The sequence below is a fragment of the Mesocricetus auratus genome, unplaced genomic scaffold, assembly GCF_017639785.1.
Source record: "Mesocricetus auratus isolate SY011 unplaced genomic scaffold, BCM_Maur_2.0 Super-Scaffold_100009, whole genome shotgun sequence".
NCBI lineage: Eukaryota > Metazoa > Chordata > Mammalia > Rodentia > Cricetidae > Mesocricetus > Mesocricetus auratus.
The window spans coordinates 61,065,508-61,082,089 of NW_024429193.1; the positions used below are offsets into that span (position 1 = coordinate 61,065,508).

The 16,582-nt window shown below is 49.2% G+C and overlaps 2 protein-coding genes across 2 annotated transcripts; both read left to right on the plus strand.

Annotated features, from left to right (window-relative positions):
- The first annotated feature begins 1,195 nt into the window (after positions 1-1,195).
- On the plus strand, positions 1,196-11,908 carry Bnipl (BCL2 interacting protein like). The gene is made up of 10 exons (XM_040752248.1): positions 1,196-1,812; positions 2,508-2,603; positions 2,932-2,996; positions 4,100-4,324; positions 7,101-7,283; positions 8,257-8,359; positions 8,519-8,650; positions 10,311-10,397; positions 10,571-10,669; positions 11,301-11,908. The coding sequence occupies exons 1-10, from the start codon at positions 1,781-1,783 to the stop codon at positions 11,335-11,337; spliced, it is 1,059 nt and encodes a 352-aa protein (XP_040608182.1). The 5' UTR covers positions 1,196-1,780; the 3' UTR covers positions 11,338-11,908.
- Positions 11,909-12,038: 130 nt separating this feature from the next.
- Positions 12,039-16,432, plus strand: CUNH1orf56 (chromosome unknown C1orf56 homolog). The gene is made up of 2 exons (XM_005084332.4): positions 12,039-13,217; positions 16,307-16,432. The coding sequence occupies exons 1-2, from the start codon at positions 12,189-12,191 to the stop codon at positions 16,325-16,327; spliced, it is 1,050 nt and encodes a 349-aa protein (XP_005084389.2). The 5' UTR covers positions 12,039-12,188; the 3' UTR covers positions 16,328-16,432.
- The last annotated feature ends 150 nt before the right edge of the window (positions 16,433-16,582 follow it).

Below are 16,582 nucleotides of genomic sequence, written 5' to 3' on the forward strand. Positions count from 1 at the left end.
CTGGTGATTGAACCTAGGGCCTGGTGCTACTGGGTGGGTGCTCTACCACCAACCGTTTTTAACTTTTTATTTTGAGACAGTCTCAGTAAGTTACCCAGGATGACTTTGAACTTACAGTCCTTCCTCAGCCTTTCGAGTAGCTGAAATTGCAGGCCCTCACCGGGACCTGCTTTTAAAAGCTAGCTGTTGGGGTTGCAAGATGATGTGGACAAAGGCACCTAGTACCAAGATGACCAACTGAAGTTGATCCCTAGGACCTACATGGTGGAAGGAGAATACCAATTCTCACAAGACGTCAGACACACACACAATCAAAAATAAAATGTAATTTTAAAAAGTACATTTTGGCTGGGCAGTGGTGGCACAACGCCTTTAACCCCAACACTTGGGTGGCAGAGGCAGGTGGATCTCTGACTACAAGACCGGCTTGGTCTACAGAGTGAGTTCAGGACAGCCAGAGCTACACACAGAGGAAACCCTGTCTTGGAAAAAATTACAGTTTAAGGGCTGGAGAGATGGCTTGGTGGTTAAGAACACCAGCTGCTCTTCTAGAGGTTTATTTCCAGAACCTACAGGACTCAGAACTATCTGTAACTCTAGTCCCAAGAGATCTAACACCCTTTTCTATTCCAAGAGCATCAGTTACACACCTAGTGCATAGACATACATGCATGCAATACACTCCTGCACAGAAAAATTTTTTAAAGACATTTTTTAAGCTTCCAAGGCTAGAGAGATGGCTCAGCAGTTATAAGTGATTTCTTCTCAAGCCGGCAGTGGTGGCACACTCCTTTAATCCCAGCACTCAGGAGGCAGAGGCAGGCGGATCTCTGAGTTTGAGACCAGCTTGGTCTACTGAGTGAGTTCCAGGATAGCCAGGGCTACACAGAGAAACCCTGTTAAAATGCTTCTCAATCCTGAAGATTGAGTTCAGATCCCAGCACTGTGGGCAATTCTACAAAGGCCTGAGCCCCCAACTTCAAGAAAGTCACAAGACAATTGCTGTTGGATTCCAGCCTAACCAATGCAAAAGCGAGGATCTGGGTTTAGAGAGAGATATTGTCTCAAAGAAATAGGCAAAGTGATGGAGGAGGCCGCCCTCCCCTGCACATGTGAGGGTGCTCACACCCCCTCACACTCACCCACACATTCCACATCAAACTGTTCTAACATGTAAGACACTGAAAAAAGGGCTGGGGCGGGGGCTGGCTTAATGGATAGGCACTTACTCGAGCAAGAAGACCCAAGTTTGGATCCCCAGAACACAATGGCTGAGCAGGTGGGGCATCCACCTTCAATCCCAGCTCTCAGGGAGTTAAGCTGGCTAGCTAAAACTACAATCAGTGAGCTCTGGGTTCAATGGAGATACCCTGCCTCAGATTTTCTGAGGAAGATATCCAGCATTAGCTTCAGGCTTCCCCAGAAATGCACATGTACACATACGTAAAATTATCTTGCAAACCCCCCACCCAATGGACAAAACAAAGAGCTTCCAGGTTATAAAGAACCTGGACTGGAGAACAGATCGTCACCCTAGAAATCTCACTCTCACGCCCGAAAGCCCGCCCCCACACGAGAGGCTGGCCTTTTGGGCAAACCTGCTCCTTGGGAGGGGAGGTAGCAAAACCTGTTTGAAGATGAGGTTACCTCCCTTCCACACCTCCTGCTCCCTAGACACAAGAACAGCAGCTGGGACAGAAAGGGAGACAGTGGTGGGGGCCAGGACCACAGCCTCCTACCCTTCGTAAAGTGTCCTCAGAGCCCAGGACGGCCGGTGAGGATGGGAACTATACAAGAAACATTACAAGTAGGGTAAGTAAGGGCTTGGCCTGATGAGACTGAGACAGAGAGAGGGCGTTTCCTACCACCCAAGCCTTCCTGGGTTCCACAAGGAAGAGCATGAAGAAAAGGAATTCAGGGACAGGGTGGTTTGGGGCAGGAAAGTAATACAGTATGGAGCAATTCCACGGTTTAAAGTTCTTATCCTATATCTGACAAACCACCTCTCTCTCTCTCTCTCTCTCTCTCTCTCTCTCTCTCTCTCTCTCTCTCTCTCTAATCTAAGAAACACCCTCTAGAATGGCCATTAGGAAACCCGGCCCAGAACGCAGTTTCTGCCCCAGCTCTGCTTCCCAGTGACTCTCCTTTCTCCCCTGTCCTTACTGTGTTTTCCCAGCGCAGTAGAAAGGCGGGGCTGGCTAGTGCCGTCTGCTCCTGCTTTGCTCAAGGGTAACTGGGCAGGTCTGTCTGGGTTCCAGCCAGCTGGGATGTGGGATGCCTTCTGCTCCTACACTGTAGGCGAAGCCATACACTACCATAGAGGCAAAGCGATTGTGGGATGGCCCTCCCCTCGGCTAAGCTCAGCAGCAGGTAGAATGTCTGTAGACACCGACAAGTGCTCTCTGCGACACCTTCCTCACGCCAGTCTGGCACCTAGTGCCTGGCTCCCTTCGGGTGCTGTCTAGGTTGTCTCATGATCATTTCTCCTGGGGGGGGGCTGATGTCAGGGCTGGGGAGAAGGCAGGAGCCACAGAGCCAGGAGCAGCCCTGAGACCTGGAGAGCTGGAACTGAGGGAAGAATGGCAAGACGAAGAGTTCCCCAGGTAAGGCTGGGAGCCCTTCCCTCCCTGTGGCTCATCCGGAGGACCAGGGTTTGGTTCTCAGAACCCACTTGGTGGCTCACACCGTCTCTTACTCCTGTTCCGGGGGATCTGACACATTCTTCTGGCCTCCAAGGGCAACGGGCACACGTGTGGTACACAGATATATATGTAGGCAAAACATGTTCATACACACACAACGCACGCACGCACGCACACAATCTTTAGGGGAGGGGGAAGAGACAAGAGAAAACAATTAATGGTGGAGAGAGAAAGCTGTGGACACCTGGCTGGGCGCTTGTTAAGTCCTGGTTCAATCCCTACCCTCTAGATTGCTTCCTGAGGAGGCTGGCCCGGATGGAGATCCTGAAGACCCTCAGACAGACTCCCAGGCAGGTACGAAAGTGGGAACTAGACCTCGAGTCTGCTTCTGGGGCTGGCTGTAAGCAAGAGTCTTCACCACAGCTTCCTTTGCAGTCCGTTTAGTCCCTTTCCGTTTGTCCTACATCACTTCCTGCCTCACAGTTCACAGGTATGATCTCCTTCCAAACTCTTGTTTTAGGTGTTTTTGTTACTGTTGTTGCTCGAGCTTTTTGTGTTAGCTTGAAACAGTGTCTTCCTATGTAGCCCTGACTAGCCTAGCATTCATTTGTAGACTAGACTAACTTTCAACTCACAGAGATCTGCCTGTCTCTGCCTCCCTCCCGAGCACTGGGATTAAAGGGGTGCGCCACCACCCCTGAGTTATTCCTTAAGATTTATTTATTTATTATACAGTGTTCTGTCTGCATGTACACCTGCTGGCCAGAACAGGTCACCAGATCTCATTACAGATGGTCGTGAGTCACTATGTAGGTGCTGGGAATTGAACTCAGGACCTCTGGAAGAGCAGCCAGTGCTCTTAACCTCTGAGCCACCTCTCCAGCCCACACCTGAGGTATTTCTGACAGTCTCAACTCTGTAGCCCAGACTGGCCTGGAACTCATATGTAGCCTGAATTGGCTCAAACTTGAAGTTATCAGGACTGGAGAGATGGCTCAGCAGTTTAAGAGTACTGGCTGCTCTTCCATTTGATTCTCAGAAGCCACATGGTGGCTCACAACCAGGCTGAACTCCAGCCCCCAGGGATCTGACCCCCCCTTCTGGACTCTGAAAGTACCAGGTACACATGTAGTAGACAAACATGCATGAGAAATAGCCATACACATAGAAAAAAACAAGCAAACAGACAAAACTGGCATCTATCCTCCTGCCTCTGCCTCTCAAATGCTGTAATTGCAGATGCAAGCCACCAAGCCTGGTTTCAGGACTTCTGTGTGTTCGTTTGTTTTGCTGTAGAGACCCACGTAGCCCAGGCTGCCTTGTGATCTTCTTATCTCTTCCTTTGTAGTGTTGGGATTGCAGGCATTTGGTTCCGCCCCCACAGGGATGTTGAATCACCATCAACCCACACGGTTTCCCATTTGGATATTTCTCCCCCTTCTATCTCCCAACCACAGGTACCCCCAGCACTCTGGCCCTGTGTGGCCAGCGCCCTATGCGAAAGCGTCTTTCTGCCCCAGAACTGCAGCTGAATCTGACTGAGGGAACTGGAGAAACTGGAGCTTCTCCCACCCACTCCGAGTCTTCTTCCTCGGATGGCAGCTTGGACCTGGAGGTGGATGAGTTGGAGACGCCTTCAGACTCTGAGCAGCTCGACAGTGGACATGAATTTGAATGGGAAGGTGGGAATAAATCCAAGGATGGGGCTGATAAAATAGAAGCTGATAGAAAATGCAGGGTGGATGGATGGGATGATAGGATAATAAGGGAAGGCAGAAGTGTGGGCTCCTTGGTTAAGAGCACTGGTTGCTCTTCCAGAGGAGCTGAGTTTGATTCCCTGCACCCTCATGACAGCTGTCTGTAACTCCAGTCCCGGGGAATCTGATGCCCTCTTCTGACCTTCAAGGGCACCAGGCACTCACAGGTGGTGCACATGCAGGCAAAACACCTATACACATAAAGTAAGAAACCTAAAAAATTAAGAATTAAAAACCAGATGATGTAGTGACCGAGAGGACAGACCAGAAACATTGATTCCCTCAGAAAGGAAAGGGACAGCCTCCATAGCAGACAGGAGATCAGCCACAAACTGGGAGGGATGGTTTATTGAGAAAAAGATGGGCGGTAGTGGCGCACACCTTTAATCCCAGCACTCGGGAGGCAGAGGCAGGTGGATCTCTGAGAGTTCCAGGACAGCCACCAAAGCCACAGAGAAACCCTGTCTCCAAAAACCAAACCAAACAAAACAAAAACAACAACAAAAAACAGAAAAAGACCAAAGCTTGACATGGTGGTGCAAGCCTTTAATCCCAGCATTTGGGAGGCAGAGGCAGGCAGATCTCTGTGAGTTGGAAGCCAACCTGGAACACAAATGAGACTTGTCTCAAAAATAAACAAAAAGGCAAACAGACAAAAGAGAAAAATACTGAGATTAAAGAAAGCTGGGCAGTGGTGGCGCACACCTTTAATCCCAGTGTTCAGGAGGCAGAGATAGGTGGATCTCTCTGTGAGTTCGAGGCCAGTCTGGTCTACAAAGTGAGTTTCAGGACAACAGTCAGAGCTGTTACACAGAGAAATTTTGTGTAAATGCCTCCCCAAGTGCTGGGACTACAGCCACTAGATGCTACCTGAGGTTATAAGACAAAAAGCTGGTGTGTGTGTGTGTGTGTGTGTGTGTGTGTGTGTGTGTGTGTGTGTGTGTTTGTCTGTGCGTCTGTATGTGTGTGCTGCACGCCTGTGATCCAGCTCTTAGGCTAAGGACCCTGGGAGACTGCCAGGAGTTTGAGGACAGTCTACAAAGGGAAGCCGTCTCCCAAATGAACTAAATAAACACATAGAAATATATGTGCCCTGCTCTTAGGAAATAGTGTTTAATAGGCAACAACTCCCTATAAATAACTGCATCTGCATCTGACAGTCAGGCTGTCTGTGGGTGTTAAGGATTTGGAGGAGATGCTAAGTCAAATTCTGAATTTAAGGGTGGTGTTCATTATGCTTGGAGAGGGGGTGTCAGGCCTGGCACATGGAATTCAAGCACAAAGCTGACTAGACATGAAGGGCTGGAGGCAGAGTCTGAAAAGCTAGTGCTGGGTTACGCTGGCCAAGTTTCTGTCATGGTGGCCGATATGCTAAGGGGTGGAGACATTGTTGACTAGACAATGAGGAATAACATGAAGGTTTTTTGTTTTTGTTTTTCTGGTTTTTCAAGACAGGGTTTCTGTTTGTAGCCTTGGCTGGCCTCTAGAGATCTTCCTGTTTCTGCCTCCTGAGTGGTGGGATTAAAGGGGTGCGCCACCTCCACCTGGAAACATGAAGTTTTTAATCGTGGGATGTTGGGTCACATTTAATGGCTATAGACTGAAAAACTTGGGCTGATACCTCCTTTGGCAAAGTCCTTGCACACAAGCATGAGGACCTGCGTTAGATCCCCACACCCAAGTTTTAAAAAGCCAGAGCTGAGCCGGGCGTTGGTGGCGCACGCCTTTAATCCCAGCACTCGGGAGGCAGAGGCAGGCGGATCTCTGTGAGCTCGAGACCAGCCTGGTCTACAGAGCAAGTTCCAGGACAGCCTCCAAAACAATACAGAGAAACCCTGTCTCAAAGAAAAAAAACAAAAAAAAAAAAACAAAAAAATCCAGAGCTGTATGTGACAGAAGTAAGAGTGTGTGAGTTGGATGCTATGAAGCTCACTTTTAACTCCAGCTCCTGGGGAGGGTGGGGTGGGAGGACTGAAAGTTCATACCTACATGGAATGGAAATTGAGACTTTACCTTAAAAAAAAAGAGGTATGGGAATGTAGTTTGTTCAGAGCGCTGCTTGCCTTTCATGCACAGAGCCCTGGGTTTGACCCCTAGTAGAAGCAGCACTTTCTTGTGCACACATGTAATCACGGGGGTTGGGAGGTACAGACAGAAGCTCAAGGTCATCGTTGGTTACACAGTGAGTTGAAGACCAGTCCAGGCGGCTCAAGGCTGGGGGGGAGGGAGGAATGAGCACCCTAAGGGAAAGGGAAAGTTAGGGAGTAGTAGAAGAAAGAGACACAAATTGCTGTGTTAATTGGATAAACTGAGAGCCAATGAGAAGATTGACATGAGAGATTAAATAGTAAATCCAGCCAGATGTAGTAGTGAACACCTGTAATCCTAGCACTCAGGAGGCAGAGGCAGGCGGATCTCTGTGAGTTCGAGACCAGCCTGGTCTACAGAGAGTTCCAGGACAGGTTCCAAAACAATACAAAGAAACCCTGTCTCAAAAAAAAAAAAAAAAAACAATAACAACAACAAAAAACAATCCTAGCACTCAGGAGGCTGAGGAAGAAGGATCATGAGTTGGAGACTAGTTGGAGACACACAGTGAGACCTTCTCTCAGAAACTCAGACACACAAACGAGGGGTAAACTCCCGCAATCCAGGAGACTCACACAGAATCTGCTGTGGTTTCTTCCGGCCTGTGTTTTAGATGATTTGCCTCGGGCAGAGGGCCTGGGGGCCAGTGAGGCAGCTGAGAGGCTGGGCCGGGGATGTGTGTGGGATGTGGCTGGAGAAGACGGTCATCGATGGAGAGTGTTCCGAACTGGGCAGCGAGAGCAGCGAGTGGACATGACCACCATCGAGCCCTATAAGAGAGTGCTGTCTCATGGAGGTAATGGCAAAGGCAATACAAGGGGGAAAACTATGGCATTATGGGCCAGAGTGTAAAGGTGCTCGATCACCATGCGTGCCTGGTAACTTAACCTGAGGGCAGAGAGGGGCAAGGAGAGAACTAACTGTGTAAAAGCTGCCCTCTGACCCCCACCCACATGGACCCATGCATGCACATACACAATAAGAATAGATGACAACAGCAGCTATGGCAACAGTCATGCTGGAGAGATGCTTCAGCAGGTAAGAGCTCTGGTTGCTAGCCGGGCGTTGGTGGCACTCGCCTTTAATCCCAGCACTCGGGAGGCAGAGGCAGGCGGATCTCTGTGAGTTTGAGACCAGCCTGGACTACCAAGCGAGTTCCAGGACAGCCTCCAAAGCCACAGAGAAACCCTGTCTCATAAAACCAAAAACATGGCTGGGCGTTGGTGGCGCACGCCTTTAATCCCAGCACTCGGGAGGCAGAGGCAGGCGGATCTCTGTGAGTTCGAGGCCAGCCTGGTCTACAAGAGCTAGTTCCAGGACAGCCTCCAAAGCCACAGAGAAACCCTGTCTCGAAAAACCAAAAAAAAAAAAAAAAAAAAACCCAAAAACAAAACAAAACAAAAAAAAAGAGCTCTTGTTGCTCTTGCAAAGCACCTGGGCTTGGTTCCTAGCAATCACGTGACTACTCACAGCTGTCAGTAACTCTAGTTCCAGTGATCTCACAAGCTCTTTCTTCTCCACGGTGCATATACACACATGCAGGCATCACTTCCATAAGAAACCACACACGCACAAAAAGAAAAAAGAAAAAAGAAAAAAGAAAAACCCCTCTGGCAGCTTGACTGACATGCCTTAGCTGGAAACTCAGTTGTTATGTTTAGCAGCCTTTCTGTGACTTCCAAAGACCCTCTGTATCCCTCATCCTAAATAGAAGTACTGTCTATTTACATATTTGTAACTAAGTGAATTTTCCTCATATTGGTCTCCAGGTTACCATGGTGATGGCCTCAATGCTGTCATCCTCTTTGCTTCCTGCTATCTACCCCGAAGCAGCATTCCCAACTACACCTATGTCATGGAACACTTGTTCAGGTGAGGTGGAAACCGGAACAGGCTTGTAAAGGGGGTCAAGGGAAGAGAGTGGGAAAGACCCCTCTCCAGAATCAGTATCTGACTGGAGGATATTTATATTCGAGTGTCTGAGATTCCAAAACACACAGCACACACCTTCCCTGCAATGTCGTTCTCCAGGTATATGGTGGGAACTTTGGAGCTGCTGGTAGCTGAGAATTACCTGCTAGTTCACTTGAGTGGAGGCACAAGCAGGGCCCAGGTGCCACCCCTGAGCTGGATCCGCCAGTGTTACCGCACCTTGGACAGGAGGTAAGACCAAGACAAGAAGGACGCAGCTCTCTGCTGTGTCTTCCCCATTTTTCAATCTTTTTCTTCTCCCATTTGATCTCTTTGTTGTTTCCTTTTCTCTTTTCTGAGAATGACTTTCCTTATAGCTCATGTTGTCCTCAAATTCAGGGCGCCCTTGTCCTAGCCTCTCGAGCCCTGGGATCACCATGCCTGAGTCACCATGCCCAACTCCCTTCTTCTTCCTTTGTCCTTCTGCAACCCCTCAGAAGTATCTCCTGTTGTATCCTGTACAGTCAGGGGCATCTAGCCCTTAGGACTTAGTAGCTACACTTTGGATATTTCACTTAGATTTCCTGTTCAGATTCCTTGTGAATTCCCACGGATGTTACCTGTTGCAGGGAGTCCCTTTCCCCCAATTTTGACACTTCCTTTCTGTATCTCCACTGCTTTCTCTTTCTCTTCCTTCATCCCTGATGTGTAACTCATTCCCCACTCTGGAGGCAGAGGCAGGTGGATCTCAGTGAGTCTGAGGCCAGCCTGGTTACAAAGTGAGCTCCAGGACAGCCAGGACTACACAGAAAAACCCTGTCTCTAAACAACAACAACAAAAAACCATGCCCCACATCGTGTTCCTACTTCCTTTGTTTCCTCATCATTTTTTTTCGTTTTTTTGTTTTGTTTTGTTTTGTTTTTCGAGACAGGGTTTCTCTGTATTATTTTGGTGTCTGTCCTGGAGCTCTATCTGTAGACCAGGCTGGCCTTGAACTCACTGAGATCCGCCTGCCTCTGCCTCCCAAGTGCTGGGATTATAATGGCATGTGCCAACCAATGCCTGACTTTTTTTTTTCAAGGCAGGGTTTCTCTGTGTAACAGTCCTGGCTATCCTGGAATTCACTCTGTAGACCAGGCTGGCCTTGAACTCACAGACAACCACCTGCCTCTGCATCCTATGGGATTGAAGGCATGCACCACCACCATCTGGCCATTTACTTATTTATTTTTGTTGGAGATAGGATCTCAGATAATCCAGGCTGCTCTTGAACTATCTATATAGCCAAACAGTCTTGAACCCCTGGTCTCCCTGCCTCTCCACCTCCCCAGTGCTAGGATTACTTGCGTTGTCACCATGCCTGGCTTGCGCCTTCTCACCCTTGCTTAATTTTCTTTCTTCCTGCATCTTTTCATTTTTCCTCCTTGCTGATCTTTTTCCTACTTAAGAGCTTCCTTGTTTTTTGTTTGGGAGAGGGGATTACTTTATATAGGGGCTCGTGTAGTCTATGTTGACTTCAGACTCTCAATGTAGCCCCAGTTGGCCTTGAACTCCTGACCCACTTTGCCTCTGCTGGGGTGGCAGGCATCACTACACCTGACTTCCTGACTCCCACCTGGGGTTTTATGTCACCTGGGCTGCACAGTGGAAAAGGTGAAATTTGCAAAAGGAATTCATGTGGGCTGGAGGGAGATGAGTTGCGGAGACAGAGGTACTGTTAAAGGAACATTCCCTAAACACGGAGTATAGAGAGCTAAATATATTGGGACAAGCTCAAGACATGGGAATTAGGCACAGATGCCAGAGAAATTTGGAAGCGGGAGACACCAAGGAGCCTGCAGTATAGAAGACAACCCACCTGTTCTTCATGGACAAAGGTGGAACATATGATCATATTGGATTCTTCCTCAGGCTTCGGAAAAACCTTCGAGCCCTGGTGGTTGTCCACGCTACGTGGTATGTGAAGGCATTCCTGGCACTGGTTCGGCCCTTTATCAGGTACTAGCTCAAGACACAAAGACATCTCTTTCTTTCTTGTCACTATTGACACTAAGGAGGTGTTACCCTACTCTTTCTAGCCTTACCATTCTGCTTGACACATTTCCCTCTATAATATCCTCCAGCATCACTCTCCCAATACAAAACATAACTGATTTATTCTCTCTCTTCAGTTCCAAGTTCACACGAAAGATCCGATTTCTGGACAGCCTTGGGGAGCTGGCCCAACTCATCTCCCTAGATCAAGTGCACATACCTGAAGTTGTCAGACAGTGAGTCCTGCACTTACAGATGCTGGTTTGCGATGGGATGTCTAAAGCCAATCCTGTTTCCTAACGTGTCTGGGGAGATGCAAAGAACTAGGACACACAGGCCCTGCTTTTGGTTCTCAAAGTGGGAAAACTGCATATATGTAAAGAGGAAATTAAAGACACTGCTATATTTGCCAGGAACAAGTGAAGGTGGAGCCAGGAGATGACTTATTGAGAAAAGTACTGGCTGACAAGTCTGACAACTTGAGTTTGACCCCCAGAACCTACATGGTAGAATAATTCCATTGCATGCCTGTGTGCACATTTGTAAATAAATGTAAGCAAAATTTAAACAACAAATGAAAAAATTATGAGAGACTGAGGCAGACATTAAAGAATAATCCCAGCACAGAAGATCCAGGAGGTTCAGGGTAGCCTTCAGGTTATGAGAACGTAAGCCAGCAGCAAAGAGATAATACCCAGGGGGGTGATAATACCCAGGGGGGTGATAATACCCGGGGGGGTGATAATACCCAGGGGGGTGATAATACCCAGGGGGGTGTGTCACCCAGCAGGGGGTGGAAAGGACCTCAGTGCCCAGCTTCTAGCTCCTCCAGCTCACCTTGCTTCTTTCCCCCAACTCTCGCTGTAGGCTGGACCAGGATCTCCAGGGCTCAAGAGGCACCTAACAGGGAACCAGACAAAGGGCGGTAGCCGTGGGCCCAGATGGTGATGGCTCTGCACACTGGAGTTATTATGTAAACCATCTTATCCTGCCCCGCTCCAATTCCACCAGGTCCTCGATTCTCGGTGTGATGTCTTTTTCTGGACACTGCCTTCAGGCTGGGACTTGAGGATGGGAACCCATATGTGGGTGGCTTGCACTTCAGCTGTCCAGCAGGAAGACTGAGTGTGGCATTTGAAGTGCAGAACTCTAGGTTTTAATTCTCCTTTAGCTATAAAATATGTGGATCTCATTTTCCTTCTCTGTAATCTAACCCTTTGGGATCCTTCCCATCTTGGTTGCCTTAGCAGTCTTTTGAGGGGAGGTGGAGGGAAAGTTAGGGCTTAGCCAACAGCCACAGCCAGTCTGTCTGCTAGGAGCCGGAGCCCAGGAGCCGGCTTGCAGAATGCTGAAGAACCCAACCCCTTTAGTCTGCTGCCTGTGATTCTGGGAAGGACTGCTGTCAAAAGCTGTGTTTTCTACACCTGTTAGTAAAGTCAGACCTGTGGCCTTTAATAAACCGATGAGAGATTTAAGTCGAACATCTTTCCCCCCAAGCCCTTACATCATAATCCACCTTTCGGTTCTGTCACAGAATTCTTGCTTACCAGGGTTCCTCGGGATTTTGAGCTCGGCCCCAGGGGCTGCTGGCCCTACGTGGGAAGAGCACTTAGGGGAGGGGCGTGGCACGCGCCTTGGAGCACCCTCCCGGTCGGTTCAAACGACCTCGAGACCTGGCGGGTTGGTGGAGAGCAGAAGGGAGGGAGGGAAGGTAGGAGCCTGGGCCTACCTCTCGACCCCAAGCCTCCCAGCTCCATGGTCCCCGCCGCCTGCATGCTGCTCTGGGCCCTGCTGCTTAGTCTGGGGTCCCGGGCGGCGGGGGCCCAAGACCAGACGTCAAACCCGACTGCCACCCCAACGACCACTGGGACGCCGCGGATCAGCTTACGCTTTGGGGGCCCAGCCCGCAGCCTCCGGAGCACAAGCAGCACCGGCCGGAACAGTGTATCCCGGAAGAGGAAGGTAACTCTGGAGGATGAGAATGACGCCCTAGCCACTGCTGACCGCCTGGCCGCCCCGGCAGCCGCTGAGCTCCTGTCCACTGTGACAGGCATTAGCCGGTCGTCATTGCCCATCTCCTATGAGGATGGCTCCTTGGAAGAGGGGGTCGTGATTGATGCCAGAAAAACCACCTACCCTGGAACTCTGTATTCGACCCCCAGTACTATGGGAAGTATTAGCACCACCGGTAGGTTTTTAGCTAACACCCAGGAGCGAGACATTAGGGTGACCACCGATATACCAACCCTCACTTCAAAACCTACTGAGGACCTGACTTCCGAGACCACCCTGCACCAGTGGTCGCCGACACCTGGGTCCACCCCAACCCCGTGGCCATCACCCTCACCCACAGCCATGCCATCTCCCGAGGATCTACGGGTGGTGCTGATGCCTTGGGGCCCATGGCACTGCCACTGTAAGTCGGGTACCATGAGCAGGAGTCGCGCTGGGAAGCTGCATGGCCTTTCTGGGCGCCTTCGCGTCGGGGCACTGAGCGAACTCCGCACAGAGCACCGGCCTTGCACCTACCAGCAATGCCCTTGCAACAAGCTGCGGGAGGAGTGCCCTCTGGACTCGAGTCTGTGTCCTGACAATGGCTGCAGCTCGCACACCACCTCGGTCAGCACCACCTCTACTCAGGTCCCTGTGCACCTGAGACGCAGACCCATCCTCCCGTCCACTAGCCCGAGCCCGAGCCCAGCTCTTGCCTTTTGGAAACGTGTCAGGATCGGCCTAGAGGATATCTGGAATAGCCTTTCTTCAGTGTTCACAGAGATGCAACCAGTAAGTTGACTTCCCTTGATGGCTCTGAAAAGTCCTATGTCCCAAATCCTGCTGCCAGCATAGCCTGTGTACTCGCCGCAGCTGTTAATGACCTGTTCAGTTACTGACTCATAACTTGCTCTTGTTATCCTTGGCCCATTTTGTGTTTTGTTTGGTGTGTTTGGGGTGCACATGCTCATGCCACTGGGGCCTGGGTCTCTCCTTCATTCGTGGAAGGCAGTGGGCAGTACTCTGTCATTGAGCTGACCTTGCTTTTCCCCATCCCCTGCCTGATTTTTTTTTTTTTGAGACCAGGTCCCCACTATCTTGTCTACACTGGCCTTTGGCTCGTGGGCTGAGACGATTCTCCTAGCACCTCAAACTTCAGTATAGTGGGAGGCTCAGCTAGCTCAGAGATCCACCTGCCTTGCCTTCTGAGTGCAGGGATTAAAGGTGTGTGATAGATACCATGCTCAGCGAGAGTTTCTTTTTTATTGTTGTTGCTGTTTGTTTGAGACAGGGTCTTTTTATGCAGCCCCTGGCTGTCCTGGAACTCACTATCTAGACCAGGCTGGCCTTGAACTCAGATCCTCCTGCCTCTGCTGGATTTGAAGGTGTGTGGCACTTTTTTTCTTTATATTTGTGTGCAAGTCTGTTGTGTGTGTGTGTCACTAAGCACTTGAGTTCACAGGACAACTTGTGGGAGTTAGTTCTCTCATTCCACCATGTGGTTTCCAGGCATCAAACTCAGGTTGTCTGGCTTGGAGTGATCACACCAGCCCAAGACAGTCTCTTATAGCCCAGGGTGGCCCAGACCTCACTGTGTAGCTAAGGATGCAACCACTTCTATAGTGCAGGATAACGGGCCTGTAGCACCATGTCTTTTTACGTTTTGAACATATACTAGTCATCTAGCCATGTATCACTGGTCATCAGATTATTACTGGCCAAATAAAGACATCTTTACCTTTTCTCTTTTTGAGAGTCTTTCTAGAGTCCTGGCTGACCTCCCCAATTTTCCCAACATGTTTGGCTATAAAGACAATTCATAGACAATGGACATGGGACATATTAATTGATTAATGATTAATAGTTTTTAAAAATCATTGTGTAAGGGTATTTTGCCTGCATATATGTCTGTTTAGCATACATCATTGGTGCCCATGGAGACCAAAAAAACGGATGATTCCCTGGAACAGGTGTTACAGATGGTTGTGAGACGCCATGTGGGTACTGGGAATTGAACCCAGATCCTCTGGATCAGCCAGTGTTCTTAACTGCTAAGCCATCTCTCCTACTCTGATTAACACAGACTTAATGCATTGTAACAGTATCAAGCAATATCTAAGGCCTCACTCCAGATACAGCCCCTGGGTCTGTCCTCAGCTTAAAGATGTTTACAGATGAAGGGGCAGGTTTACGAGCTAGGGTGGTTCAGTGGTCTTGCCTAGTACATGCAAAGGTGATAGGTTCAGTCCCATCACTGAAGAGAGAAAATAGTGACAGAGTCACACAACTGAAACTTTTCTACTAGTACCCGTGTTCCCAAAGGACTGTCCTTTTTGGGACTCTACCCAGCAACTTAAAATTCCACAAGGAAACTGGGTGTGGTGGTGCCACTCTTAATTCCAGTGCTTGGGAAGCAGAGGCAGGCAGATCTCTGAATTCAAGGCCAGCCTGGTCTACATAGTTTCGGGACAGCCAGAGCTACACAGTGAGACCCTACCTCAAACAAATAACAGTTACTAAGGGTTCAGACTGACTCTGGTCTCAGTTGCTAGGGATGATTGGCAGGGGGGGGGGGACACGGACGGACGGGGGACCGAGGGGGGTAGGGAGACAATCACACAGGACATACTTGGTGATTTAGCTGGTTTCTATTTTTGCTTTCCTCCTGGTGAGTCCAGTTCTATTTTTAATATAAAAACAAAGCACTCCGGGGCTGGAGCTGTATGTAGCTGGGTTACTAGAGTGCTTGCCTAACTGGAGAAGTCCTGGGCTTGGTTCCCAGCACCGCAGACTGGGCACGTGATAAGTTATAATCATTGATTGGTAGGTGGAGGCAAGAGAGCAGACGTTCCTGTCAGTGGACTGGAAATACAGCTCAGTGCTTAAGAACATTACCTGATCTTCCAAGGGATACTGGTTAAATTTCCAGCACACCTATCAGACACTCACCTATATAACTCCTGCTTGAGGGGGGATTCAACACCCTGGACTCTGCGAGTACCTGCATTCACGGGTACATGCACCCCAAAATCCAAAAGACAATAAGTTCCAGGTAGGGCCAGGAATGTGACTCAGCAAGCAAAAGTGCTGACTCAGCAAGTGTTTACTGCGCAGGCCTAATAACCCGAGTTCAATCCCCAGAAGCCATGTGAAAACCCAGATGTGGAGACATCTGCAATCCCAGCACTCATCTGGTGATGGGAGGTGACAGACACAATTGGCCTGACTGAAAAAAACAAACGAGCGAGCAATCCCCAAAAGCTGCCGAATCCATCATGAGCCACCGTACAGTCATGCCCTCAGTCCCACAATTGTCTTTCTTTCTTTTTGAGACAGGGTATATATAGCCTTGTGTTGGGCTGGAATTCACTATATAAACCAGGTTGGCCTCAAGCTCCCACTGCTGAGATTAAAGGTGTGTGTTACCATACTTGACCAGGTCAAAATCTTTAAAGAAAAAAGAAAATTCAAGGCCAGCCTGGGCTACACAAGACCCTGTTAAAAAACTCGTTAAAACGAAACATAAAGCATACAGAGAGAAAGCAGAGCTGGGGCGACGGTCCAGGGGATAAATGCTTGCTGTGCAACCGTGAGGAAAGTTCAGATCGCAGGCACCTCCGTGACAGTCATGCATGTGGACTCTGGCTGTGAGACCTTGCTTCAGTGAGTCAGTGGTCAAGGTGACAAGAGACAAAGCGTGTACTTATGCGCGCGCGCGCGCACGCGCGCACACACACACACACACACACACACACACACACACACACACACACACACACACAGCCAGCAGGGTTGAGGAAATGGTTTGTAGTGGGTAAAGCAAGGAAAAGAATGTAGATGTGATTATAATCTCTCCTTTTCTATTTTCTTGCTTTCCCCAGATAGAAAGAACCCAGAGGTAATGACCACGTCACCTTCAAGAGGAGATATCTGCATTGTAACCTTCCTTTTCAACCCCAGCACCCACTACGTATTTTTAATACAGGAAAAAAAAACCCATAAAAATACATATTTGGTCTCATTTTTCTTTTTGGTGGTGACTGGGTCAAACCCAGGGCTCTGCACATGCTTGGCAAACTCTTCCACAGGTCTTGTGTCTCTTTGGTTTTTCAAGACAGGAGACAGGGTTTCTCTGTGTAGCAGTCCTAGCTGTCCTA

Coding starts and splice junctions, on each gene's coding strand:
- CUNH1orf56 (XM_005084332.4), top strand. CDS start 12,189: ATGGTCCCCGCCGCCTGCATGCTGCTCTGGGCCCTGCTGCTTAGTCTG. Junction 13,218..16,306: donor TGTTCACAGAGATGCAACCA/GTAAGTTGACTT, acceptor TGCTTTCCCCAG/ATAGAAAGAACCCAGAGGTA.
- Bnipl (XM_040752248.1), top strand. CDS start 1,781: ATGGGAACTATACAAGAAACATTACAAGTAGG. Junction 7,284..8,256: donor GAGAGTGCTGTCTCATGGAG/GTAATGGCAAAG, acceptor ATTGGTCTCCAG/GTTACCATGGTGATGGCCTC. Junction 10,398..10,570: donor CTGGTTCGGCCCTTTATCAG/GTACTAGCTCAA, acceptor CTCTCTCTTCAG/TTCCAAGTTCACACGAAAGA.